This window comes from Sturnus vulgaris, chromosome 12 (genome assembly GCF_052056855.1).
Source record: "Sturnus vulgaris isolate bStuVul1 chromosome 12, bStuVul1.hap1, whole genome shotgun sequence".
In the NCBI taxonomy this organism is placed as follows: Eukaryota; Metazoa; Chordata; class Aves; order Passeriformes; family Sturnidae; genus Sturnus; species Sturnus vulgaris.
In genome coordinates, this window is record NC_142254.1 from 12768269 (window position 1) to 12796183 (window position 27915).

At 40.9% G+C, this 27915-nt stretch overlaps 1 protein-coding gene across 1 annotated transcript in view; it reads left to right on the forward strand.

The window, feature by feature from the left end:
* Positions 1–27915, forward strand: part of SMPD3 (sphingomyelin phosphodiesterase 3) — a 99432-nt gene that overhangs the window by 59219 nt on the left and 12298 nt on the right. Inside the window, exons 2-4 of the mRNA XM_014880825.2 lie at positions 5615–7237; positions 19140–19215; positions 25400–25555. Of these exons, the coding sequence (XP_014736311.1) occupies positions 5906–7237; positions 19140–19215; positions 25400–25555 (1564 nt within the window). The 5' untranslated portion in view covers positions 5615–5905. The remainder of the gene's footprint in view (positions 1–5614; positions 7238–19139; positions 19216–25399; positions 25556–27915) is intronic.

Here is a 27915-nt window from a genome sequence, read left to right on the forward strand (position 1 = left end):
TTTAGCCATTATTGAATTACTCCAGCTCCTGTAAAATACGAGGCTAAAGCACACTAAAAGGTGATTTTGTAAATAGAGCCCATTCTGCTTCTATTGTATAAACAGAGCTTGGTGTCACAGATTCATGCTTTTGTAGGCTGCAGTTGTCTCACTACTGGAGTTCACCAAATAAGGTCTCAAAACAGAGAGTGTTTAGCTTTCCAGGTGCTGAGTGAGATCACCGAGTGGTCAGATGAACTTTTTTTGGTCTAAATCTTGCCTGATAGCAAAACTTCTCAGAAAACTTAGAGCTCTCTGTATTTGCATTTATTTTCATCCATCCATATGCTATTGATTCTACTTCTTACCAGTTCCCAAGGCCATAAAATAGGAATTGATAACTTGGAAATAAGTGATTGTCTCCTGTACAAGAAGAGACAGTTCTGCTGATTAGGATTTTTTTGGTATGAATTCTGAAGTACTTACTTTAACAATGCACTCAAATTTATGTTTTAAAGAAATGTCCTAGCAGATCAGAACTGACATTGGTTGTTGTTACTTAGTTTGCATAACCATGATATTTTTAGAAGCATTCATGGCATTGGCCCCTCTAAAATACAACAGAAACTGTCACTTTGCTTCTATTTCCACAGAAATAAAAATAATTGAAGAAAGTTTATGGAGTCCAGATTTTTAGATGAGTCTTCATGCCCTCCAGTGAAGTAGAACTAAATGCCCTCGTAAAAAGTCCCCACATGGCTTGTATTTGATTATTTAGCTGATGTTCACAGGCTGGTACTGGTGCACTCAGTAACAGAATGCACAAAGCTTTGGAGCTGTATTTGAGCATTTGGAGCTGGATTGGTGAAGTTTTCTGGGCTTGGGACAGGCCACCAGGGAGCAATTATTATAGCTGGTGTGTAAACACAGCATTCATTGCTGGGAGTGCAGTCTGTATGTGTGAAGTAAAGAACAAACCTCTCCTAGGCTTGAGAGATGTGATGTGTCCCTGCTGCATTTATCACTCGGGATGTAAGTTTTGAGCCTGTATAATCTGTTGTGTCAGGGTAGACTCAGTGTGTTGCAGGAATATGAAAGCTGATTGTTTTCTGCAATAATGCATCCAGCTTCAATTTTTCATCCATTTTGAAAAAAAAAGGGACAAACCTGACATGTTTTTAACACTTTTCAATGGGTTATAATTATTCAGATCTTTTTTTAACCTGTGCTTCCACAAATTAACATAAATGAATTTATATTTTTTAAATTAAGTTTAAAACATAACCTGATTTATTTAGGTAGCAGAAGGTGTGTGGGTATGGTTTTTGGCCTAGGAATATGGACTACCAAATTCAGCTGACATGCTTTTGGAAATGAGACTCTGTTGCCATGGCCCAGAGCAAGTTTTACAGCATGATCACAAATTTCCAGCACTTTGAGAGAAAAGCTCCCATTTGGGGTGAGGAGGTACACAGTGCACCAGGCCAGCCCAGTTTCTCTGCAGCTGCAGCCAATCTTTGGTCACATGAAGGGGATGACACCCCTCACATTGTCCTTTGGTGGCCACAGGAGCCCTGGTCCCCTCTGATCCAGCTGCAGCAGGATGGGCTCAGCCCTGAGTGACCAAGGGGCTCCTAACCCTGGCTCAGCTCCCTTAAACTGTGCTTAATAACAACCCCAAATCTCCTTCCATGTCCAGCTTTAGAGACATCCACAGAGAAGCATCACTGAGATTCCAAAGCCTCCTTAAGAAAATTTAGCCCAAGTGCTTGATCCCTCCTTGTTTCAAACAGAGATTGCATCACCACAAATCTACTCCCTAAATATGCCAGAGGCTCGAGCAGCTCCCTGAACTTGTGGGGGTGATTGGGGTTTTTTTTTCTGCAGACATGTGCTTAACTGCTGACAAAACACTGGCATTCAGTGAGACTTGTAAATTCACACTTCTTGGTATTTTATTTTTTACAGGTTAGTTCAAATAAGTTGGGCATCTTGTTTATACTCACTTCTTGCCTGATGGCCACCTATGGGCAGAGCCTGAGTGTTTGATTGCCTTCTTTAGACAGGAGGGAGAGACTTCAGGCAGAAACTGGTAAATGAACATTACAATGACAAGTCTGCAAAAACATTGTTCTCCTTCCCTTCTCCTCCTGCCAAATCCTTAGTTTGAATGGGTTCTGCTTTATTCATCAGTACCAGTGATTCATACCTGTGATTCAAATTCAGCTTCTCATACCAAAGGGGATCCATGTTTTTACTACATTTTTACAAATATTTTCCTAAGCTGTAAATTGTTATTGATTTAAGTGGAAGTTAAGGTGAGCCAGTAACTTAAATTCCTTTAGCCTGCATTATGAACTCCTTCATGGGATGAGTCCCAGCCAGGATGACAGGATTCCAGTTAAAACATCAGGCTGTGAAGTGATCACAGGGGAACAAGGAAACATCTTCATTAGAGCCACTGACCCCTTGAGATGGCTGCATCTCTGTAATTACAGTCGTGTAATCAGGCATGGAAAGCAGTTCATGTGGTTTTGGCCTTTTGGAGTAGGATTTTTTCTAGAAGGTTAGTTAGCTGTTGAACTAGACTCTAATTAAAAGCATGGATAAGAATAATCAGGGGAAAGACACTGAATAAAGGAAGGAAGATTTTATGAAGTGTGTCTGGGAGGAAAACCAGATGAGAACAAGGACGAAAGCAAAAATTAAGTTGTGGTTTGTGTAATAAGCCTGAATGATGTGAGAGCCTGAGTGAGAATTCCCTCAGTTACCTCAGCTCTTCCTTTCACCTGTGCTCAGTTACAAACACTGATTTTTGCTGTTTCACGTGGTATAGTGGGACCATTTTTGTGAGATTGTTTTCTCTGATTTAAATTACAGTGACAATAAGGAAATCAAGGCAACAAAAAAACCACAGCCTAAATAAATTGCTTTCCCAGAATTCATTTTTAGATCAATATTGCTACAAGTTTCACTGGAGACCAACTGTCAGGATTCAAGAAATACTAGTTTTAATGAATATATGTAAGCTATGATGTGAAGTTACCTATGGGGTAACTTTCCAAATCAGTCACTTCAGCAGTTTTATTCTGTTTCTAAACAAATAACTGTTCTGCCCGTGATTCACTTATAGTTTAAAAATACAGTTGATATTACTGGCACTTTTGAAGAAATTTTAGTTGTCTGAATTTGAAAGTGTATTTTAGTTTCTAAGCAGAAGGAAGCTAAACTTTTCTGACCATTTCTAGACTGTTCTCATAACCTTATTATTGCAAGATTTGTTGTTTTTCTTCTGTTTCTCTTATCACTTGTTGACTTGTATTGTCCTTTATTTAGTTTGCAAGCAATGCTGGAGCTAGAAACATCTCTTTTGATCTATGATGTCTCTATCATACTTCTGGGCATAATTATAATCATAAAAACCTTTGAAACCTTTCTGCCTGATGTCTTGTTATACTAAAGTTGAGATGTTCTACACTGCTGCCATAAAAAAAAATTAAATAAAGTCTATTTTTAGCCTTCAAACACTCACAAAGTAATATAAACCACCAAACAAGGCTGCAGTTTACGTCTTTGTAGCATACAAAAATATCTGTTTCATTGCAATATCTTAAATTCTCCCTTAATCTCTCAAACCCCTATGAATAAAGCATTGGATTACCAAGTAATACCCTTCATCACAAGGAATTAGGCACTTTAGCTTTAGGCTCCATCTAAACCGTTGCATTAGGAGAGATGTTACTGACGTCATGTTTTCCAAGTTCCTGTTGACTCACATGGTGCCTTCCCTCACCCTTTAAGATCTTGTCGACATCAAATCTGTCTCTCGTGGCCCTCTTAATTCTCTTTTCTTTTGGGTGGCTTTGAGGCACTAGCGTGCATAGGGTTTTCTAGCAAGGAGTAGGAAAGTTAAGTTTCTGTTTGTGTGTGTGCCAGTGAGTCTGAAACAGAGCTTTGGCAAGTTTTGTGATTGCTTTCATCTGTAAATTTAGTAAGTCAAGACAATAATTTTCTTGCAAGAAGAGGGTTTTTAATTAGGAGCTTGACGTGTCTATGTCTTCTGTCTGCAATATACAAAATTTTAAAGGACATCCAGATAATGATTCCCTCTTCCCTTTTGTCCAGCTATTATGTGTTAAACCCTGCTGTGGTACCAGAGTTTTTGAACTTCTGTGCCAAGAGTTGTGGGAATTCTGTTAGAATTTATGGAATAAAATGCATGGAATACAAGTGTGTACTCAAATCCTTATTGCCTTCTCACTTCAGCAGGCTGGCAGTGAGGAATGCAGCTGGCACCTGGTCAAAAACTCCTGATTTTGAAAGATCCTCTCCCTTTTTAAGACAGAGGAAGTGTAGGAGTCACCAATGTGGCCTTGAACCATCATCCAGCCTTCAGTGTTTACAAAGAACCACATTCTTGCTAAAAGCTGTTAAAACAAACCTCAGTCCAAACCAATTTGCTTCATGACGTGTGCTGTGCAATCTTATCCCATGAAAAGATTTGTGATTGCTTTATTTTTTCTTCCATTTTTACAAATACTCAATAGTATGTTGGATCTACAGTAAGCATGAATTCCTTTTACATAGCATGTCCCCATAATCTGGATAATTGCTTTTGTGAAGCTGTTTTAGTTGGGTGTTTCATGGTTTGCTGGACAGCTTTATCTTGTAGATTTATCTTGTAGATAATTGATACTGCAGTCCATAACAGAACTGGCAAGAGTTGTATTGAACTGTTTGGGTTTTTCTTTAAACTTCAGCACATCACCAAGCAGGCGTTGACTGCTCTATCTACAAAACTGTCCCTTGGTTTCAAGTTCCCCAGGGAGCTGTAACATCCTGTCATCATAAACACCTATTGAAGACCTAATTAGGCAACTTTTTATGGATCCATTGTGCTTCTGCATTTTCTTCTGGTGTATTATTTTAAAATAGTAGAAGTCATTATATTGTCTCATACCTTATATTCTGCAACAGTACTACACCTTTCACTGGGAAGGTTGTCAGGCCGAAAGTTGGAATATAAGGTTTGCAGTCTGTGCTCACTTCACAGATCCCAAACACAATGTTCTGTTTACCCTTGGCACTGCTGTAAGCAAGAATCTTTCTGGTCTGCTGAGTAATTATGTAAATAGGGCTTTTATAAAGCATTTTAAGCACCCAGTAGAACAGAATAACTTCTTTGGAGTTTTTTCTTTTCTAATGGTAATTACATAATTGGATAGGTTTTAGGTAATTTTTTTCTATCTGATATGTAGATGCCAGAGTCACTTTTGAGCATTTTTACTGAAAAATCCTAATAATCATTCAGGAAAACAAATCTGCCAGGCTCTCCCCTATTATCAACATCCCAAAATGCCTTTGGCAATGAGTAAATGTCAAGCATTTGTTATTTGGCACTTGACTTGTCCCTTATTTCTTTGAACTCAAACATGTTGCATAAGATTGGTAAAGTTATGCTGAGCTAATAATTGAAACAAAACGAAAAAACCCCCAAATTCTTCCTTGATCCAACCTTTCCAGTTTCCATCTAAAAACGCTATATGTAATAAGCTTTTAGAAAAACTCAACCTGCTTTAAACTTCCAATAAGTGTTACTTAAACTTCCAATATGTTTTGTCTTTTGTTTCTGCAGATTCCTGTTTTGCCCCTGGAGAGTTTCATTATGGCAGCCCCCAGTGAACGATGACATCCTTTGACAAATACAGATGCCAAAAAGCCAGACGAAAACAGTGGCCTTGTTTCATTTTTACTCCAACACAGTGAAATGGTGCTCTTAAAGTTTTGTTATTGACTCTCACTGGAAAAAAAACCAAACTCCTGACTGGACCTTTTTAACCCCCAGCCCTCTCCCCGTGTTCTTATGGATGGTTGACACAGTGACATCATGTAGTAGGCCCTGAAGCGTTGGCATAATTAAGTTGCAATGGTTTTATACACTTCTCCATTTCCCAACAGCTTTCTGTCAGTTCTGCATTCTTTTTCCTGGGGCCTGATTTTCCCATGTTACTGGCTAGCAGACAGGCTCGTGGGCTCTTTTGTTCCAACCACCTATGAAAAACGTCAAAGAGCAGACGACCCATGCTATTTTCATGCACTCTGCATCATTATCACCACTCCCATCTACCTGGCTCTCTTGGTGGCCTCTCTTCCTTTTGCCCTGATTGGCTTCTTGCTCTGGTCCCCGCTGCAGTCAGCCCGAAGGCCCTACATCTACTCCAGGCTGAAAGACAAGAACCATGCCAATGGAGCCACACTGCTCACGGAATGGAAGGCTGCAGGCGCTGGGAAAAGCTTCTGCTTTGGCAGTGCCAACGTTTGCCTGCTGCCAGATTCTCTGGCAAGATTTAATAACGTTTTCAATACGCAGGCCAGGGCTAAAGAGATTGGCAGGAGGATCCGAAACGGGGCGAGCAGGCCACAGATTAAAATATACATAGATTCTCCTACCAACACATCCATCAGTGCAGCGAGCTTCAGCAGCCTGGTGTCCCCCCAGGCTGGAGATAACCGCACTGTTAATGCTGGCATCAAAAGGACAACATCCATGGAGTACAAAGGAGACAACTGTGGCTCAAACAACGGCGAGGAGAGCAGAGAAGATAAAGGTGGGAGTGGAGAGCCACACGAGGGAGAAGAAAACAGTTGCATTGTCCGTATCAATGGAGAGGAGAATGGCCACATGTCAGACACAGAAACAGACACCGTCAACGGCCAGGCTCGTGCCAGTGGCCCAGCAGAGCCCTCACTGGAAGGTGATGCAGAGATCTCAAAAACACCGAACCACAAACAGAAGGAAGGAGATTCTGGGAGTTTAGACAGCTGCTCTGCCTCACGAGAGTCCCTAGTCAAAGTCCGTGTGGGAGATGGTACAGTGGACCAAAGCACTGTCAACAACAAGCTCCTCTACAAAGCTTCAATCATGAAGAAGACTTCAGTGCGGAAAAAGAAACACACGGATGAGACCTTTGATCATGAGATCTCTGCTTTCTTCCCTGCCAACCTGGACTTTCTGTGCTTGCAGGAAGTGTTTGACAAAAGAGCTGCAGAGAAGTTGAAAGAGCAGCTCCATCACTATTTTGAATACATTGTCTATGATGTTGGGGTCTACAGCTGCCACGGCTGCTGTAGCTTTAAGTTTGTGAACAGTGGTCTACTTTTTGCCAGCCGCTATCCTGTTATGGATGCTGCCTATCACTGTTACCCCAATGGAAGAGGAATGGACTCCTTGGCCTCCAAGGGAGCCTTGTTTCTCAAGGTAAGAGCCTTTTTGAAGCTGTAAATATTGACTCTGTATATGTGGCAAGTTATAAAGTTGCATTATTTTTTCATTTCTTTAGACCTCAACAGAGGTAATATTCAGATATAGATTTCCTGATACAACCTAATGGGTTATAGATATAATCTTTATGGGATTTGTAGCCTGAATACTGTGTTAAAATGATGGATGTGTCTGAAATAACGAGGGACTTTTGGAGGTAGAACTCAAGTATAATTTCAAGACTCAAAATTTGAAGTGGTTTTCATGATATTTTAGTTTCTTTCTTTCCAAAAATCTCTGTAATAAAATGCATAAATTCTGAGCCTCATAATATGAGTACAGTACAATGGGCATTTCTGTTGGAAACCAGCTTATACTCGTTGTGTGTTTGTCTGGCAATCAAAAGACAATCAAAGGTCTAAATGTCAGTATAATAAAACTGAAAGAATTGCAGTGAAATGTATGGCTACTCCACTCTTGCTTGCAAAAGAATTAGTAAGGAGAGATATGAAGAAGAATAAACAAGACAAACGTGCCTGGGACACTGGGGAGCACAGAGCTTTTTTGTGTTATTAACACAGTTTACTTAAATTAACTAATGGTAGAGAGAACAGGAAGCCTGGGGTTATGTATCTGTAAATCACAAAAAGCTGAAATGAAAGTCTGCATGCAATGATTTGCTTTTCCAAGACCTACTGGCTGCTCATGCTTAATTCTTAGGAGTATCTGGCTGTGCTCTTTCTAAACTGGAAAGTGGGCTTTTCTAATCTGTGATTAATCAAGAACCAAAACTTTTTGGCAGAGATTCAATTCTGTAGACCCAAACCTAGAAAGATCTGAAAATGTTCAGAATACTGAATTTCAGATTTTGTGATTTAGTCACAGTTTGGAATGGGTTTCACTAGCTAAATCCTGAACTTCTTTTCTAATACTGGCAAAGTACATCAGATGGTCAAATTATATGTACTTTCTAGTCACAAGTCCTCAACAAAAGCCATTAACAGCTGTTGAGAATGTGGACTGTGAATAAGGATCAGTGGGAGGCTTTGTACTCTGTGGTTTTTAACCAAAGCAAAAGCTTTTGGTACTGTGACTTGTGTCAAATATTAGATTTTTGGTCCTGATAATAGTTCAGTATTTCATGTACATTGACATAGACAAAAGCCTATCTGAATACAAGTTTCCAAAAACTGTGTCTAAGCTCTCTATGTTGCACTCTTATGTGTTTATAAACAGCAACAATTTATTTTTTCATCACAAATTGCTGCAAGCGAAGAATGAACATAGATCTTGTGCAGTATAAATATTTCTGGGGTCACAAAGACTACCCTTGAACATATGCATATATCATGGATTAAGAGATTAAACCCAATCTGTTTTTAACTGCCCATTGCTGAGTCATTGATTTGCACCCTGCTAGGCAGGCTGCAATGTCTCCATTTCTCTTGCAGAAAATTAAGCCTCTTTTCAAGATTCCACTGGGATGATGAACTTAATTATGGATCCACGTTGTTAAATAATGTTACAGTTGAGCAGGGAATAGAGGCCAATTATTATGAAGTTCTAAAGATGACTCCATTTTTTTGAATATAACAGAATTCTACCCAGCCATAAGCCTTTTTTTCCTCCTGTTTGTGTCATTCTGATATACTTTTCTTCATACCTAAAATAATTTTCATTCTGAGTTAAGTCTATCTTAACATAAATTTACTTTCTCTCTTAATTGCACATTGAATGACAGATTGTACATAGGTCATTTCTTTAATGACAACAACAACATAGAGTAGGAATAATTATTTAATTTTGTCTTTGAAATAGAGTAGATTTAGAGGTTGTTTTTTCTTGATGTGGTGACTAGTCAGCAACTGGGTGGGTGTGGGCTCCAGAAACAAAAACTACATGCAGGAAGTAAAAGCCTGGCTTGTTCCTGAAGTCAGTGAGAATCAGAGCAGTAAGTTCAGAAGCTCGAGCTGCTCCACTGGGGCAGCTGGCAGAGGGTGGCAGGTGTTGTTCTGGCCAGCACTCTGCCATCCCAATGGACAGCTGATCTCCCTGCTTCCAGGTGGGACTTTTACTGGCCTTACAGAGTTTTGAATGTCTATAGCACCAGCCAGTCCTACATTAGAGTTTCTCAGGTTTTAGAGAAAGTAAGAGAGCCTTGCAGAACAAGAGTGTCCTAATTGCTTCCCACTCCATAGGGGCATGGAGTTGAGCCTCTGTCCTATGCAGACCCTGGGTTTTTAAGTTCCTGGCTCCTGTGGAATGCAGTGTTCCCAGTTATGAAGTAGAAAAGGCATCAGTTGAGCTTTGTTTTGGAAGGATACATGCAAAGACTTCCCCTTGCACAGCTTCCATCTCTGAGTAAAGGAGCAGTTGCTCTCTACATTGGTTAAAAACCAAAAGTTGTGCAAAGCCATTGAGGGGAGAAGGCTCATATGTTTTGAGAATATGGATAAAGCCAGTTAATGTTTCCACTCATGGGGAGGATGAAGCCTTTATTCCAATTATTCTGAACCTTAAGAAACACCCAACATCAAAATTCAGAAGAACGTTCAGAGAAAGAATCTGATTGATGTTTAATAAGTACGATTGTCTCCTTACTACAAATAGAACAGTTAAGGACATAAATTAAGGGTCTCAGAACTAAATATTTAAAGAAAGTTGAAATAATCTGAAAATGACAAAACTGCTTTGGGGCACTCTGACACAAAACAGATCCCTACTGCCTTGATTCAAGTGTTTTGCACGTTTTTTCATTTTAGAATGGGTTCTGCTTCCAGTGAATGAGAAATTATTTTCCATTGCCCTCTTCTTCCCTGCCCTATTTTCACTATCTAGATTGTAAAGTTCAGGTAGAGATTTGGAAGGATTTGAGAGATTTGCTTAGTCATACAAAATTATTTTACCTGAGAGACTTACAGAGCTCAAGGATTATTATTAGTAGCTCTAATAACAATCAGCTCTTACCTACTGCTTTTCATTCCTACGTCTCAGAGTGCATAATGAAGAAAGGTCAATATCTGCTTAATAGAAGGAGAAACTAAAGTACAGGAAGGTAAAGTGATTTGATTGTGGTTTAACACCTAGGGTGTCACAACCGAGGAGCCAAGTTGGAAGTAAATTACAGAGGCTTTTAGCACAGTTTCATGCTACCAGGCAGCTATCTGGAGACTTGTGCAAAGGAAGTCTGCCCCTGTTCTCCTCCTGAGGATGTCTGCCACAAAAGGTGCTACTGCTGGCACTTTCCTGACAGAGATCAGATTGCTTTTTCCATCTGTAGGGGCTGATGCTTTCCAGGTCAGGATGAAGACATGAGGATGATGTAGTTGTGAGGAGCCATTGTGTGAAGTCCATTTTCTGCAAAGCTGGAGGACTAATTTGCATTTGGCACTTGGAACTCTTCAAACTCTACCAGTGCTTTTGTCTCCAATCTGAGGGTCTCATTGGGATGTACAAAAAACACAGCCACAGAAAAAAATAGCATAGATGAAGGGGGGAAATGTCACATCCAAGTGACAATTTCATGTCTGAAGTGTTAAACCATAGTTCCTAGTTGCCACGAAAGACTCAGAGGAGAAGTTGGCAAATCCATAAATCAGCCAATCCATTTTCATACTTGGGCACTCTGGGCCCTTGGGAGACTGTGCTGTGACTGTGTTCTGGCGTGGCATTTCACATTAATTTAAAATGCCAAAGACAAGGGCCCTTGAGCCTTTGTAGGCTTTATAGCCCCCACTGTCTCAGCTGCTGCTGGGCTGCAGAGCTGGGAAGTGTGCCTGGCACAGCCCCTGTGCTGGTGGCTGGCACTGCAAAGCTGGCTTGGGCTGCTCTGTGTGCAGCGTGGTGCAGCTTGCAGTGCTCTCAGCTCCTGTGCAGCTGCAGCTTTGGCACACACATAATGTTAATGCACCGTAGTTCTGATGGATTTAAAGGGAGTTATAAAATACACATCCTTCTCAGAAACTGGATGTTGATTTTACAAATCAGCATTGTCAAATCAAGTTTAAAAGGTGTCAAGGAGTGCTGAGCAGAGATTGTGTAATGCATCACCAGCCTGTAATTTACTAGAAGGATTCAAAATGTCAATGTCCCTCTTTAGACAGAGGATCTAGTGTGGAGCCTTAGTTATGCTGTGCCAGGGATGCTGTGTGAGTTTTGGACAGCAGTGCAACAAAACTGGAAAGCGTCCTTAACTCGACCTGCTGGGTTTGTGCATATTTTTCCAGGTGTAGCAATCTAATAAAACCTCACTTTTGCTGACAAATTTTGCCTCTCTTCTCCTTAAATTGTGATAGTTGTAACAGTAATGTAAATCCAGGCTATCCAAGAGATGTAGATGCACACTCAGAGCAGGGAGGTGAGTGAAAGAGGCATCATTTTCAAAATGGTTGATTGAGAGAGAGGTTTTGGAGGCTCCTTCCTCCCAATGGGACTGGGAGATACAGAAGTGTGGTGTGCAGAAGGCTGTTCTTCCTACTGCTCCTAGTAGGAAATTATTCTGGGTTGTGGCCTCTGCCAACAGAGTCAATTTCAGCAAAACTAAGAATTCTGAGTTAAAAGACATAATGAACATAATGCAAAACTATGGTCTGATGTGGGAAGTTCGAACAGTTAATAGTATTCTTCAAAATCAAAAGGAAAAAGAATGTCTTGTGGATTTTGCTATATTTCTGGAAGAAGTTGTGTTTAATTAATATTAATTCCTAAGGTTATTAACAGATTTACTTTTCAAATTCTCTGAAAATGAAGGCTGTTCTCAGGGAGTACAGTAATTGTGCAGAGAACATGTTATTATTCATTGCTTAAAGGAAACCTAGCAACCTTTGCTTTGTGTGCAAAGCTCAACTTGTTTTCCAAAGAGCTGATATGGTGGTAACAGATGGTAGAAGGAGCAGCAGCTCTGATTGCAAAACTGTTTTGAAGCACAATTTTTACTGTTTTCCCCTCTCGAGGAGCCTGCTTTGTGTGAGAAAATGAGGGTTCCCTGAATTAACCTCTGTGATTCTCCTTTTTGATATTTCTGATGCAGATGCATTTCACCAGGGCAGTTTTAGCTGCTTTGCTGTCCCAAGCCAGCCAGTGTGTGCTGTGCTTGCCTGGGCAGCTGCTGCAGCTCCTCACTGGCTTGAAGGGAAGGTTTTGGACCTCAGGAGTGCACAGAAAATGGGAATGGCAAATTTCTGACCCCAGTTAAAGAACACCTAGAGTTTTCAGTGGTGAGATACCCTTGTCCTTGATCAGCTGTCCAGTACCTACAGTTATCCCAAGATGTATAAAAGAAATGTCTAGTGCTGCTCATGAATTTGTTTAGATGACTCTAAAGCTGTGCCATTTAAGGCAGGAAGGTAACCTAAACATTTTCCACATGCTGAGTTTCAGCTGTAAAATGTTAATGCAAGGATTGGATGAAGTCCAATACACGGAGACTTATTTTAAAAAAGAACAAAAAAAAAAGACTTTACCGTGGCACTGTACCATGTTCCTTCACTTTGATATAATTAATGTTATTAATCACGGTCCTTTTCCCCTTCGTTAATGGGGATAAATAAAAACTGTTGTGCAGAATAAAATACAGATTTGAGAAAATGTGAGTTGTGGGCTTTATCCTCTATAGAAGAGCAAGAGCCCTTCATTTGTGGCACCAATTCACAGCCACTTTCCCTCATATATAAGCTTAATGAAGATTTGCCAAATAACAAATTCTCTGAGTTCATGGAACAGTAATTGTTGCACATAGCAGGTGGGAAAAAATAGTATTCTGAAATAATCAAGTGCAAATGTAGCTAGAAAGAATTGCAGAGCACCATACAATTTTGAGCTGACTTCTATAACATTTTAAACTTCTTTAATATATTTAAATAACATGTTTATTATAATAAATTAGGGATTTAACTAATGTGTCTTCTTTAGAAGCTACTACATATTTCTGAAGGCAAAAGGCAGAGCTGTTAAAGGACGGAAAATAAGATAGATCTTTTTGCACCATGTCTAAGCTAACCAAAAATACATCTTTCTTGGGAGTTATGACTAATCTAAGTCATCTCTGTGGGACAGGAATGTTTGAGGTGGGAATGGGAGCAGCTGCAAGTTTTCCTTGGCATCTTCTCTTAACAGTAACAGGAATGAGGACTGGGGCACAGTTTGGCTGTTCCAGTTAGGTTTTTAATGCAGACTCTCCTGCTTGTATTGGAAATTTGCTGAAATGGGAAAAAAAGTCCAGGAGCGGTGGATACAATTTGGAAGATTACAGAAATGTTGTACTGGAAAGAAAACAATTTGTATTTTCCATTTCTTTCTTTTCCCTTCCTCACTGTTAACTCATCATAATTGCATTGGGTTACATAATGCCATCCCCACTGCAGTGGAGTGGGGAGGTGCAGAGCCTGTCACCAGCACATCTCAGAGCAGCAGCCCTGCAGTGTGTGTGGAAATATCACTCCCTGTGCATGTGCACCTGCTTTAGCCACTGAAATTCAGCTGAATCTCAGGCTCTTTTTAAGGGAGTTTCCCTTGAAACAATATTGGCTGCATATGGTAAAGGAATATTTCTGTGGGAGTAAGTCGCTGTCACATCGACTGTAATTCTGTTCCTGTGCCCTGCACTTACTCTCTGTCTGAGGTGTTTTATTTCCAATAAAAAAGTTACTCAAGGCCCCTGTGCAGATGATATTCTTTACAAATGCCATGTTCATACTTCTGTTTTTAGGGAGAGAGGATATTTTTTCCCCCAGAGCATGCCGAGGTGATTTCAGCCTGGTTAGTTTTTCTTCATAATATGACCATCATTACTGTGGTTCCTGTCATGACTGAATTCATTTCCTGCAGAGCTCTGTGCCTTGGTGACTTATCCTCTTCAGAATAGCAATGCAGGGAGCACTACTGTGGTCCACATTTAATTCAGTGGCAAAACTGACACCTCCATGGTCACCTAAGTGGATGAAATGGATGATTTTGCTCATTTACAGCCCAGGATGTGATTAAGCTGCACTGGCTGAGGCTGGAGCTAGGCTGTGGAGATCCTAATTTACCTGGAGGAGTCTCAGTGTTACAGACAGGTTATTTTTACCTTTCCCAGCTCTGGCTTTATTGGCACATGATGATTCTGGGGTGACAGACTTTGTGAAGAACTTTTCCCATGAGTATGCCAAAATTTTAGCTCTCGTCTGGTTTGCATAGCAGGATTTGCTTCCCCTGAATCAAATCCTGCAATGGCACATGCTTGGACTTGTGTGTAAATAAATCCTTTGTTTTAGAGGGTACAAATTTAAGAAACTATTTTATTTTGGATATTTTTGGATGGCTCTCTCCTGGCAAAGTAAAGCTTCTAGAAAATGTCGCTAAAGATTAAGTTTGCCTCATAACAAATGTTTTTGTTTTGTGTACATACTATTAGTCAGTATTTGATACTCTAGATTGGTTCTTTAATCAAGTGACATTTCTCATGCATAATTGAAATTTTTAATCATTAAAGAACATTTTCTTCAAAGCACCTGACGATTTACTAACACAACAATGAGCTGTCTGAAGCTGTTTTTCAAGGTGGTAAAGAAATACCCCAGTACTGAAGCAGCATTCTCATGGGTTTTGTTTAAGTACCTGTTGATGTTGATGTTTTTCTTGACATCCAGATGTGATAGAATTGTTTTGCACTGCCGGAACAGATGTGTGTAAATATAAACTCTTAAGAGAAAAGCTATTTGTCAAGTTTTGCAGCTTTGTATACTTACTGTGCTAGCATATGGGAAACATGAGATGTGCAAGATTTTCCAGTTAGCCCAGGAAATTCCCATGGCAGCAAGCAGTGTGATTAAATTTAAAGTTATTTTCCCTTGCTGTAGTTCTAAAATTTCTGTTCCTGCTACTCATTAGTTGTTTTTTTTTTCCTATCAACAAGAATCTTTCTGCCATAACCTTGTTGGCATGATTTCTTTCATGAGCCATTTATTACCTGATACCAGTCTCAGTGGAGGGTAAACCACTCCTCAGTCATGCAGGAAAGCTTTTGCAAAACAATTCTAGGAATATCCCCAGTCTTGCACAGCACAGTCCCAGCATGGTCTCTCCAACAGATTGTACTAATGTGCTGTGGCATTGAGATGAAATCTTTTAATAAAAAGTACTTGATGTCAAGTACTTTTGTGTGCTTGACACAGCCAGTACTTGGAAAACAAAAATTCAGAGTGGTCATTTTTGCACTTATTTATTTCATTTACAGGTAGGGGACAAATATAAATATGCAGCAGCAGAAACTGGCATCTTGGATTCCAAACACACTCTTAGCAGGATTTCTCCCTTAAGGGAAAAAATTCCCTTTCCCATCTGTAATGAGCTTTTTATGCTCCCCTCCCAAGTGCAAACAAGACGTAATGGTCAGTGGGTGTAATAGGGATCTATATCCACTCTTAGTTTCTCAATGTTTGACTAATTTACTTATTGCAAATCTAGTGAGAATTGGAATATATATATTGCATATTTCAGTATAATTGTGAAAATGCTAATTTTTTATTTGAAAATTATATAACTGTACATTTTATTAAAACACAAATAAGTTCTGTCAATTTTAATTTTACCTCTAGGCAACACTATTGTTTAAGAGGTTATCACATACCTTTTTCCTCCTGTAATAATTTTAAAATAAATGTTTTAAAACATTGGGACCTTATATTTAGATATGATCTTCCTGTACATTTCCATACACAAAGAGTTCACGGCACAACCACGACTGTAAGACGATTTTTAGAAAGCAGTGCCTGAAGTAGGTCCCTACAGAAGCATGATTCAATAAATGTGTTATTGACACACAGCTACCAATGCAGAGCAGCTGAGGTGAGCTTAAGTCAGGCTTGTGGTGACAGAGCCACCCTGGCTTATTTGCTTACATTTATTTTCTTTGTAAATGTGACTGTGGATGTTTCCTCTGTATTAAGCAGCTAAAATTATGTTTGTGAATTGCTGACTTGGTGTGCTGGAAGCAGAGCCTGCCTGCCAAGGTCCACGTTGGAGGCTGAGCTGAAGGCTCAGCCTTGTCCTCCTGCCACGTGGCTGCCCCAGACGAGCCACCACCATCCAACAGAGCCTGGAAAATGCAGCAGCCTGAAATAGCTACAGTGCTTGGCCACACTAAAGGATGTTTTTATGCCGAATTGTAGGGCTTGCAGTATTTCAGAGGTCAAGTAGGTTTCCTGTCTGCACAGCCCACAGTCCTTGTCCATCTGTGAAATACCAAATTAGACTGAATAAACAGATTTTTCTTACTGTTTTACTTCAGATTGTGCCTCTGCTGTAGCTGGGAACTGTCTAGGAGGATGCAAAGGTATTTATTTACTCTTCTAGTAGCTGTCACAAATATTTGCCTCCATTATGATTATACACCAAATATACTCAGTTTAGTGATTGCCATGAGTACTGCCTCTCAAAAGAAACTACAAGCCCCTAAAAGTCAAAAAAGCTGGAGGAAACGTGAAATCTGGGAGATGAGCTGCTTTGGATCCACTTCCATGCTGGCACTTTCCAAGGAAATTCTAATTATGTTAATGTCTTCAGCTCTTGCTTTTGAGCTTTATTTTTTTAATTAGCAGAGTGTTTATGAAAGCCCCTGTCCTCTCCCCATGGGGCTGTGTGTTCCAGCAGAGCCCTGGGGCACCATCCCTGTGGGAATCTGCTGTGCTCAGCCCCCTCCATCCAGCACAGCCAGCCTTCATCCTGGGCCATTTCTGACAATTCTTTGAGAGCAAAAGATCCCAAGTCCATTTCAGCACAGATCTGTGCTCACAGGCACACTGAACAATGCACATTTATTTGTGATTAATGGAAATTAGTATGATCCTATGCACAAGTTGGTTGAGCAGTAAAAGGCTTTGTCAGGCACTCCATTAAGGCTGCACGGGAAATTCTAAAGCCAGTTTGAGCTGACTCTTTTTCTCAATTGGGCTATATTTTATGTTTGGATGTTCAGCTTTTACACTTAAATCTTTTCTGCCTTTTGAATAGAAACACTGGAATGATTCCATCTGTTTTTGTCAATACGGGGATTATAAGGAGCACATTCCTGCTGCAAGGCAGAACACTTTATGTGCAGTATTTTCCTTCCAGAGAGGTTATGGTGGATGATGATGAAAGGTGTGTGACATCCACACTTGCCCTCTGCTGCAGGAAACACTGCACATTTGCAAACAAGTGGAGACTTTTTTTAGTTTAGGGGTTTTTCTATAGCACTGAAGAGAAATCCTGGTTTTGAATTACTGAGTTTGGAAAATATGGTTCATTCACATGCCTGCCCTAGACAGTAGAAGGAATAAATAAACTGTTTCTCACTTTTCTACTGGAATGGTGTATGTTGCATAAAAGAGTTGGAGAGAAAGCTCCTTGTGATTAGCAGTGGCACTGAGATGCTCAGGCAGCCCCAGGGAGGAGGGAGAGGTCTGTGCAGGGCAGCTCCTGCAGCAGTCCCTGCTCCAGCAGAGCTGCCCATCCTCTGGGGCTGCTGCAACCCTGTGAGCTCAGGGGAATCTCCTGCCAGGGTGGATGCACCAGGGGTTGGCTGTATTTGCCTTGTCTCCCTCTGCCTCCCTGCAGCAGGTTAGCTGAATGGGAACAGCAATAAGAACACCATCAATATCCATTTGTAAAACTGTCTAAAAAAAGGACTGAACAGACTGAGGACAGAATAATGCCAGTTGTTTATTACCTACTCCCCTGGCTGGCACAAACTCTCAAAGTTAACAAGGCATTGTTAAGTACAAATGACTTCCAAATTCACTTACTGCAAAGCTGTCTTTTCAGTTATAAAATGAATCAGATGGTTCTTGAATAGCTGAAAAACAAGAAAACCACCCAAGCTGACAAAATTGTGTCCATATGAAATGGAGCACTGCTTGTTATTTAGAGGTGTCAGATAAAATTTGAGCCTAGCCTTGTGAAGCAGAGTCATCTGTGGTGGTGTTTTCTGAGCCCTGGGTACAGCTTTCCTTTGTGGGCATTTTCTTTAATTCATGCAGTGTTGCCACATAAACTGTCAACAAGAAAACCATGCACTCTAAATAGTTTCTTGCCACAATCCAAAACTTACCCACTTATCATTGGGAATTTTGACTTGCAGCTAAGTCCTCAACTGCCAAAATTCTCAACAGAGTTGAAAACCTAAACCAGAACTTGATTTTAAATTGCTTGTGTGTCTACCTGCAAGTACATTTTTAAAGGATTGTAGCTTAAGATATAGATGAGGAATTATAGTACATTCCAGCTTCCCTGGAAGCCCTTACTCTTCCTTCTCTGTAAGAGCAGGATTCCATGTAGGTTTTTTGTCTGCTTGGCAGGCATGGGAATGCTGCTGTGGGCTGAAGGATGCAAACACTGCTGAAGAACACCAAGGGCCCCAACACCTTTGCAGATGAATGTAAACAATCCATCAAAATCCAAAACTTACTGTGGAATGGAGAAAACATGATCAAAACCAATATTTATTTCGTATTTCATCCTTTTCCCTAGATGCCCTTGGCATTTTTTTCCTTTTACATTCTACTCACACACAGGTAGCAAGAATTAGGCTGCTGGTAATACTGGTTTTATAAGGCACTCGAGTGCTGGGCCTGAATTGTACATAGGAATGAGAGCTGGGACAGGGAACTAGTGGGACTGTGAGCAACAGGAGAAAGTAAATTTTTTTTTACGTGTTGCAGATCAAAATCAAAGCACTGAACATGGTGATGTGCAAAGGGTTGGTGTGCTGGCCACAAGCCCCAGTAAGACCAGTAAGCCTTAGTGTGTGTCTCTGGTGGTTTTTTTCTGGTATCAACATGGAGTTGACTGGAAAGAATGGTAAAAAGGCTGCACAGATGGGCTTGGAAGTATAGTTGTATTAGCTCTTCTATTAATCACCTTTTTATTTCTTCCCTTCCAGGTGCAAGTGGGAAGTACACCTCAGGACCAAAGAATTGTGGGATACATTTCCTGCACTCACTTGCAAGCTATTGCAGGTACTGTCCTATGATTCATATCTTTGTCACTATTTCCACCCTGTGGTGCTATTTGTGTGCACAAGAGTGATGGTGTTGTCCCTCCTGTGTTTCTGACAGTCAAGTGCAGCATGTGCTGCAAAGAGTGGTAGATGAGTATCAGCCCTTCACATCTTCAGTCTCAGAGTAATTATTATAGGGCACACACAGAAACTGTCCCTTGGGAACTTCTCTTTGCTGCCTCTTAACCAAATACTGACATTTTAGAAGTACATTACTATCGTTGTTACTCCACGGCATTTAACAACCCATATTGTGAGTATCAGCATATAAATAAAAATTACTTTGTACATAACTGGGGGATAATCAGAAGATACATGTTGGGACCGTAATTCTAGCTGCTGATTTCTGGTGGGAAAAGCTGAAATTCTCTGGCTTTGGACCTGCAAATTTCGTCCATGAATGACTAGCAAGTTAATATACTCACTGGAAAATTCTCTTGGTCACATGTTTAAAAGCAGTTCTGTACTTGGAGTAGATGTAGTTAGAAAAGCAAATCTACAGACATTTACTTTGAGTATGACCAGCACTGGGTTGGATACCCCTCATGTATTTCATATGACTGTGGTTCCTGTGCTCCTGGCTGCTGGAAGCACGACAGCCCTGCCAGACTGGCTGCTGCCAGCCCCTGTGCTGGGACCAGGCAGGCAGGGCTGCGGTGGATGGTGGAGCTGTGAGCCCGTGTGCTGCTCCCTGCCTCAGCCACACACACACCTGGGGACAGAACTGCCAGCCCTCAAGTCCATTAGAGACACTGGGTAGTTCTAAAAAAGATGAATGAATTTTTCAGCTACTCTTTAACAATGTAAAAGTTTCTGCTTCCTTCCTTCTCTGCTTTTCTATTTTTAACTTACGGCAATGTACTGTGAGATTGCTGAGATTTATGGCTTCTCCAGTTTAGTTCAGGTTTTTGGGTTTTGTTTCTAGTTTCAGTCCTGTTCCTTTTTTTACTGCCTAGTCATGTATTCTCAGCTAGTCCTTGATAACCACATTGTGAAATCCCTAGAATATTAAAGAGGAAGAGGGAGGAGGGAAGAAGAAAGGGGAAGTAATGTTCTATCTTCAGAGTCAGCCTAAAGTTTGTTCAAGGGTAAACCACAACATTTTATTTTCCTGCTTCGTATTTTTAGGCTTATCTGGTTCAAACTACATTCAAATAGAGCAGACAATGATTTAAGAGTCTGTCCCTAGATATATCATATTTGTTTATGTAATGAAATGGAAAACTGAAGTTAGTAAGTTCGGCAGAGCTGTGCTTTCTGATTTGCATCATTTGATTCATAACATTCATGCGTTAAACAAATTATCCAAAAACCCAGTTTAACGATGTAAAGATGTGTATCTATAAAAACAAGCAGTGTTTGAAAGGTCAGCCATTTAAATCATCTTGTCACACGTGGCTGAGTGCAACCTGGTTTCCCTTCTAGGATACATAAACTTACACTTGACAGTTCTGATACTTACATAAGTATAAAGTGAAATGATCCAACTGCTTATGATCAGGGACCAGCTACTAATGCTTTTCTCAAGGTATGTGCTGGCTCAACTCTGTTCTGAGCAATTACTGTTTGTTCAGACCTGACCCTCAACTTCTTCAAGAAACTTTAGAATTAGATGTAGCTTTTCCTCTCAGGTCTCTGCCTGGTACTGGAAGAAGCTCTTTATTTCCACTGTGGAAATAGTTGCATTTCAGTGACAAATGAAGGGATCTTTTAATGAGATTTGATGTAATTATTTTCCAGGGGGCTGTTAATTCTACGTGCTTCTTTCATGTCTGTTGATTAGTCAGTGATTAATGCTCTGGACAGGTTTTGCTGCCTTGAATCCACCCACATCCCAAGTCCTGTTGAGTCACAGCTCTCAGACACCCCACCAAACCATCAGAGTAAGCCCCAAGCTACTCCAGCCCCATTCAAGTGAAGTATCCTGCTGGATCTATCTCACAACTGTTCACATCCCTGTTCTGCATTCAGTGTCAGTGTAGCCACAGAGCTGAAGCAGAGCTCAGCATTGAGAAAGCTCTCTGAGGGTTTGGAATTGTGGTGGTGCAACCAGGAGTAGCTGCAGTGCAGAGCATCCTCAGGCAGTGACTGCACCGATGTTCCTGGAGCAGCAGAGCCTGTGTATCCACAGCAGGGCAGCCTGGCCTTCCCCCTCCTCTCAGCTCTGCTACCCCAGCTGTCCTAACTCTGCTCTACTTGGCTGGGGACCTGACCCAGCTGAAAAGGAACCCAGCAGAATAAAAGGGGACTTTGTTCCTTTGGGTTCTTACTTTGGTTTATTCTTACTTTGGTTTATTTTATTTCCTCAGTCTAGCCTGGATGAAGTGTTACAAGTGCAGGGGTCTGCACACAGTCAGGTGTGACACAGCCTGTCTCACAGCTGAACTGAAGCCTTTGGTTTGTGATTTGGAAACAAATTTCCCCTTGTCATTAGGCTTTAGATCCTACACTTTGCAAGTCTTTTTTTCCCTCTTCTTCCCCAAGCTTCCTGCCAGTATATCCCATACTGCACTGCCTCCACTAGATCTTTTCATGTCCTGTGACTAGGCCTGGATCTGCTTTGTCCTACAACCATAGTGCTCCTTCCAATGTCTTTCAGAATAGGACAGAACAGTCAGTGTGTAACACTTGCCTGAGTTCTAACTGAAGCCAGGGTTTCACTCGAGTGTTTTCAAAGTGAATGGAAAGGGCAAGTATGATTATTCTACAATGAACAAAGGTGAAGTATTTATTTATGCTGGCTGAAGTTTCCCCTATTACCCTTTCATCCTTCTGCAAGATTTGAAGCTGAAAGGAGCTTTCAGAGAATTCAGAAATGCTGGCTGCAGGAACCCATCACGACACAATTATGTGTATTTTTCTGGGCCAGTTACTGAAGAAAAGAGTGCAGAGCAATTAGCACAAATCTGTATTCTTTGGCTAATCCCTGGTAGCAGTCAGATCACTGATTCTATCTGAATGTTTAAGAAGTTGAACGTTTGTTGGGAGTTACTATCTAGTTCTCTTCTGTTAATATTTACTGAACTGTCTGTTCCCCTGATGTGCTGGATGCAACTTTGGCTTCTCTTCTGCTTGGGTGTCTGATGAGCTAATTTATCTTCATCTCCAAAGTTATTGATCATTGGGAGGCTCGGGTCTGAGTAGTAACTTTTGCACATGCAGTACCTGCTGAAAGCTGCAGTGAGCTGGATAACACTAATGTCAGAAAACAATTGCATTCAAGTCACTCATTAGAGGGATTCATTAGAGAGATCCCATCTTGTGTCCTGGAAGTGTAGCTGACTGTATGCCCCTGCTCCCAGTGGTGCCCTGAAGAGCAATAACTTCCATGACCTCTAGTGGGGATATCTAGTCAGGGATGCTGGGCTGCCACAAGTCCACCCTTTGTTAAAGACAGATGGAAGTCATGTTCCCAGAGCTCCAAGGCCCCTGTTTACCTGTGGAGCCCTGAGGTTAAAAGCTGTACAGGGCTGTTACAAAGGCTCAGCATCCCCAGAGAGAAATGTATGTCACTATGCAGTTAATGCTTTTCTAGTGACAACAATGCATCTTATCAGACACATCATTTTGCTTGTGTGTATCTTGTTTTTCTCAAGGTTTTTTCTGTTGGAGAATTTTGCCTTTTTGTGTTTCAGTTAAGTGGGTTTGCTGTATTTTTCACACTGATCTAGGACAGGTTGCTGCCTGAGTTTTATGTCCATGTGGTAATGGCCCTGTTATTTTATTTCTCATTTGATGAAGCCATGCCAGATGGATAATTCACAGAAAATGAGTAAAAAATCCTTGGCCATTCAGGAATGTAAAAGCACATCATAGAAAATGAAGCAATTTATGTAATTGGGATTTTGTGGGGAACGAGATTTTACTGCATTCTTGTCAACAAGCAAGTTATCTTATGTGGAAACAATGGCAGGTCAGAAAAAGTACAACCTAAGGACAGGAGACAGGAGAGGAAGATTCAGATGCTGCTAAAGGAGGACAGTCCATGAATCTGAATGAGCTTCACCAGGAATGAGAAAGCTGGGACAGCTTCAGGTGGAGAAAGCTCTTGTCCAAGTGTAAATACCTGATGGGAGGGTGCAAGGAATGTGGAGGCAGCCTCTCCTCACTGGGGTTCAGTGATGGGACAAAAGGCACTGGGCACAAACTGAAATGCCATTTAAACACAGGAAAATGGGGTTTTTTGCAAGGATGATGAAGCATCAGGACAGGCTACCCAGAGGTTATGGAGTCTCCACCTACAGAAATTTTCAAAACCTGACATGGTCCTGAACAGCCTGCTGTAGATGATCCCTGCTTGGGACTGGATGATCTGCAGAGGTGCCTTTCACAAGCTCCTACATTCCATGAATCTGTGACTTCTCCCCTAAGCAGGATGGGTCTCTTAGTCACGCACACCTTTTGTAGTGAGTGTCACCTGCTCCAGGCTTTATTTATTCCACCTGACCTATTTCCTGTGCTTTTGTTCAGCTCCATCTTCACTGTGGGGCTTTCTTGTGCTGTCATAGCAGGGGCTTTCCCAAGAGTGTCAAGCTGTGTGAGTAGGGTACAATGGGAACCTGAGGTACCAGTAACTAGAAACTGTAGGTTAGGGAATAGATCTGGAAAACACATCTGCTTTTATATTACAGCCCAGCTGGTAAAGGTTTGTTAGGAGTAACACAAACAGAAGAAAAAGATCAGATTTTTTGCTGTTGGAATTACCAGTCTGAAGACATGAGTCAATGTCAGAGCCTACTTTAAACCCTCTTTCCCTAGTCATGGTCTTTTCAATATTGCTTTTAATTATTTAGCATCATATCAAATAATCCTTGGTTGAACATTTCTGATTCTGTTTGTATTTAACTGTTGCTTTAACACCTTCCTGCTCACCCCTGCCCTGAGATGATGTTGAAATTCCAGCCTTTCACAGGGTGAGAGTGGTGGGAAGGTGAAGCCCTAATGGCTGGAGCCTGTGTGTGCTAAAGCAGTGACAGTGCTAAAGCTGCAGAGCTCACTTTTCAAGAGTCTCTAAAGAGTCCTGGTGACAGCTGCAGTTGAGATGAGTGTTTAATAAACTGTGAGGGTGCAGACTTAAATATTCACCATCTCCACTGTGGCCTCTGAAAGCAGCTCTGGACATACATAAATAAAGAGTTTTTACAAAGTAGTAAATTATGTCAAAGTAAAATTCTACTCAGACTAAGTAATTTTGGGCTTGCTGCTTTTCCTTCTGATTCTGGCATTTGAAAACAAATCATTTCTTTTGAAGAGAAGTAATGTTATTCTGACTTCATGTATCTTTAAAAGTCTGAAACAAGCAAAAATATAGCTGTTAACTCTAGGGATAGTGAAACCAAAACAAAAGGAAAGACAATATGGTAAAGAATTGTTTCGAGAACGGATCTTTCTGCTCCTTTGTCCACATCAAAATGATTTGCTGTAATCATTGTAAGAGAGAGACAGTAATAATTTTTTATTGGACTTTGTGTCACCTAATGTGCTGGAAGTTAAGTGTGGTTAGTTGCTGTAATTAAAGAGCTGTTTGGGGTGTCAGATGGTTCCGTTTGGCAACCAATCAATCTCAGCCCTTAGAACAGGGCACATCCTGGTGCAACTCTGGAACTGGTGAACAGAATCTGGTTCTTTATTTCTCTTCCTGAACATAAACAAAACCCTTCCTCAGATGGACTACCACAGTATAAGTAAGATGAATGTACCATTGATGTATATTTACTATTTACACTTGAAAGCTAAACCTTTCCTTTTCAAAAATCAGAAAGCAAAGCAAGATCAAGTGATTTACCTCAGAACATAATGTCTAGTTCTGTCTGAAGTAGGGTTTTAACTTTGAATTCCTGATTATAAATGTACTGCATCAGATTCTCCTATGACAAGAAACATCATTGTTTTGGGTGGTTTCTGCAGGGCCCTTGTTTCTCATTTCTTCAGATGTGCTTGACTCCAGAAAGAGATATTTAAAACCACCAAAAGTGTGGTTCCCAATGGAGTTCCTAACAGGCTCAGCACTAGGAGTCCCCTTTTGGCCACACCATTTCTTACCTTGCAGCCTTTTTCTCAGGATGTCTGCCAATAGCTCAGCAGCTCATACATGGCTGAGTATCATTCTAACAGGATTTTGGTTGTTTGTTTGTTTGCTACAGGAGACACTACTGTTCGATGTGAGCAACTGGATATGCTTCAAGATTGGCTGTCTGAATTCAGAAAATCTACCTCCTCCTCCAGCACAGCCAATCCAGAGGAGCTGGTGGCTTTTGATGTACTCTGTGGAGATCTCAACTTTGATAACTGCTCCTCTGGTAAGACAAGGCTTGCATTTCCTGGTGTCGAGCAGTCCTGAAAAGGAATAGGAATGTTCTTGATCCCTGTGGGCTATAGCAGTATCTGACTATACACTAAATTATGACTGGCTTTTGCTAGGAAAACTTAATTGCTGCAGACATTTCTAAAATAGGTATGAGCTTTGGGTGTGAGCTACTCCCCTTGGCTCATCCCATGAGCTCTGTGGAATTATTAAGCAAGATGGGTTTTAAGGCAGAAGAGCAATAATGAGGACAGATCAAGTGGTTTAGCTTTTCTTGAATTAGGTAAATATTTACTGTCCAACGGTTTTAGTTACTGATGAGAGACATGTATGGGACTTTTGTGGATAAAAAGTAGTAAATTCATGCAGTTAAAAATAATTTGGAAGTACATATATACAGACATAGGAGACTAATGCTGCAGAGAGAATTCAACATTGCTGAATCAGTCTTGGGAAAAATTAACTGATGCTATGTACTTTTGGGGTTTTTTATTTAAAGAAATTTGTTTTTTTTTTCTTTTAATTGGATGCTGAGGGTACTAGAAAAAGAACTCCACAAAACCATAATTAATGGGTGGTGAGTTCACAGAGATGGAAGCTTCTTCCAAACATGAATATTACACTGTGTAACAGTTAAATTGCCAATGTGGAGTGCAGAATGTTGTGTCTGTGTATCCTCTGTGCCTCCCTCAGCACCCAGCAGAGCTCCCTGGATGTCGTGGATCAGTGTCTGGGGCTGAGGGGCCACATCTGGAATGCTCCACACAGAGGGCCCAGGGCAGGTACAGGGAGGGCTCATCACAGGGACAGTGCCCAGGGGAGCTCCAAAGTGGGATGCAGCAATTCAGATCAGGGCTTGTGGATGTACAGGTGAACTTGGGAACAGCACCCAGTGGATTCTGTAGTCTTTATAAGTGTCAGGTAACTGAGACAGAGAGCAACTGCTGTACCAGAAGCAATTTTAACAAAAAGCATTGTGTGACCTAAAAACCTCCAAACTGTTATCTCTAATCTCATTACTTGTATCAGATATAAATGGAGGATTTTAGCAAAGTTTGGTAGAAAAGACCACCACCCAAACCCCAGCCCTTCTCTCACTCGTTTTTAACTCATATATACAAAGAGTAAATCCATCACAACTCAGGCTCCAAACTAAACTCAGAGTGGTCCAAGTGCCCTCACTGGTGGAGGGGAGCAGTAAGTGGCAATGGCTACAGAATGCTGTAGTCAGACAAACACACCTCAGGGTGAAGAATAATGCAGCAGTGGTAGTGGTTTTTGAGGGAATACAGGGAGGAAATGGTCAATCAGAGCTGCCCCACAGGCTGAGGAGGTGCAGCAGTGCCAGGCGAGGGAGGCAGAGCTGGGGACACAAGCAGACACATCTGCTGTGATTTGAGCATTTCACTTGCAGGATTGTTGGCTGGATGGAGTGGCCTGGAGGCAAAGGTGTCCATCAAGGAAGTAAACAAGCTGCTGCAAACTAAACGGGAGAGTGGCCAGTCAGATCACAAATGGAGAGTGAATGGGCTCTGCAGCACGGGCAGAGGGAGATGGCAGTGAAGCTGTGAGGCAGAACATATGGTCAGGACTCTCCACCTGACAAGTGTTGGCTCTCTACCCAAGATCTTGCACAAGAAACACAGAGCATAATTAATGCAATTCTGAGCTGTCTTTTTAATGAAAAAGCAAAAGCAACAATTTGCTTTTGCAAATAATAGTTGTAAGCATTGTAACTACTTCTAAAGAGGATTGAAAAATGGGTTATAAAAATTAATTTTATCTTTGCTATCTCCGACACTTATTTACATCACCCTCCCCTCTAAAATGCACCCAGCCTGGAAACTGGAATTAAGCTGGCTATTTATTTTTTTTATTTTCAGATTGCTTCCTTTCCATATGTACTAAGCAAGATTAATGCAATGTTCTAAAGTTCTCTCTTCCCTTTTTACATTACTCATTGTTTTAGGGACATTTGTTAGCCTTATAGGTTAATTGAGTATCTTAAGGTTTTTTTAAGCAATAATCAGCTTCCTGTAATTCTCTTTGTGATTTTCTGTATCTTTTCCCACTCAACAGGCTGATACAACAGCTAATTAATGTTTCAGTGAATACCAAGCTTCTATTCTTAGTTATATTGACAGTACAGTTTTCTAAGATCTTTAGGTCCATGAGTGACCTTATACTTATGACAAATTTTCTGCAACTCAGTTTTCCCCTCAAGCTTTACAGAACATAATGGCAACATTTGTACAGGGAATTCACATTTAGTGGGAATGTTATCAGAAAGTTACTTATTGTCACGTTGCTTTGGACTGACTTGTGTAAAAGTCTAGTATATTTTAAAACCTTTTA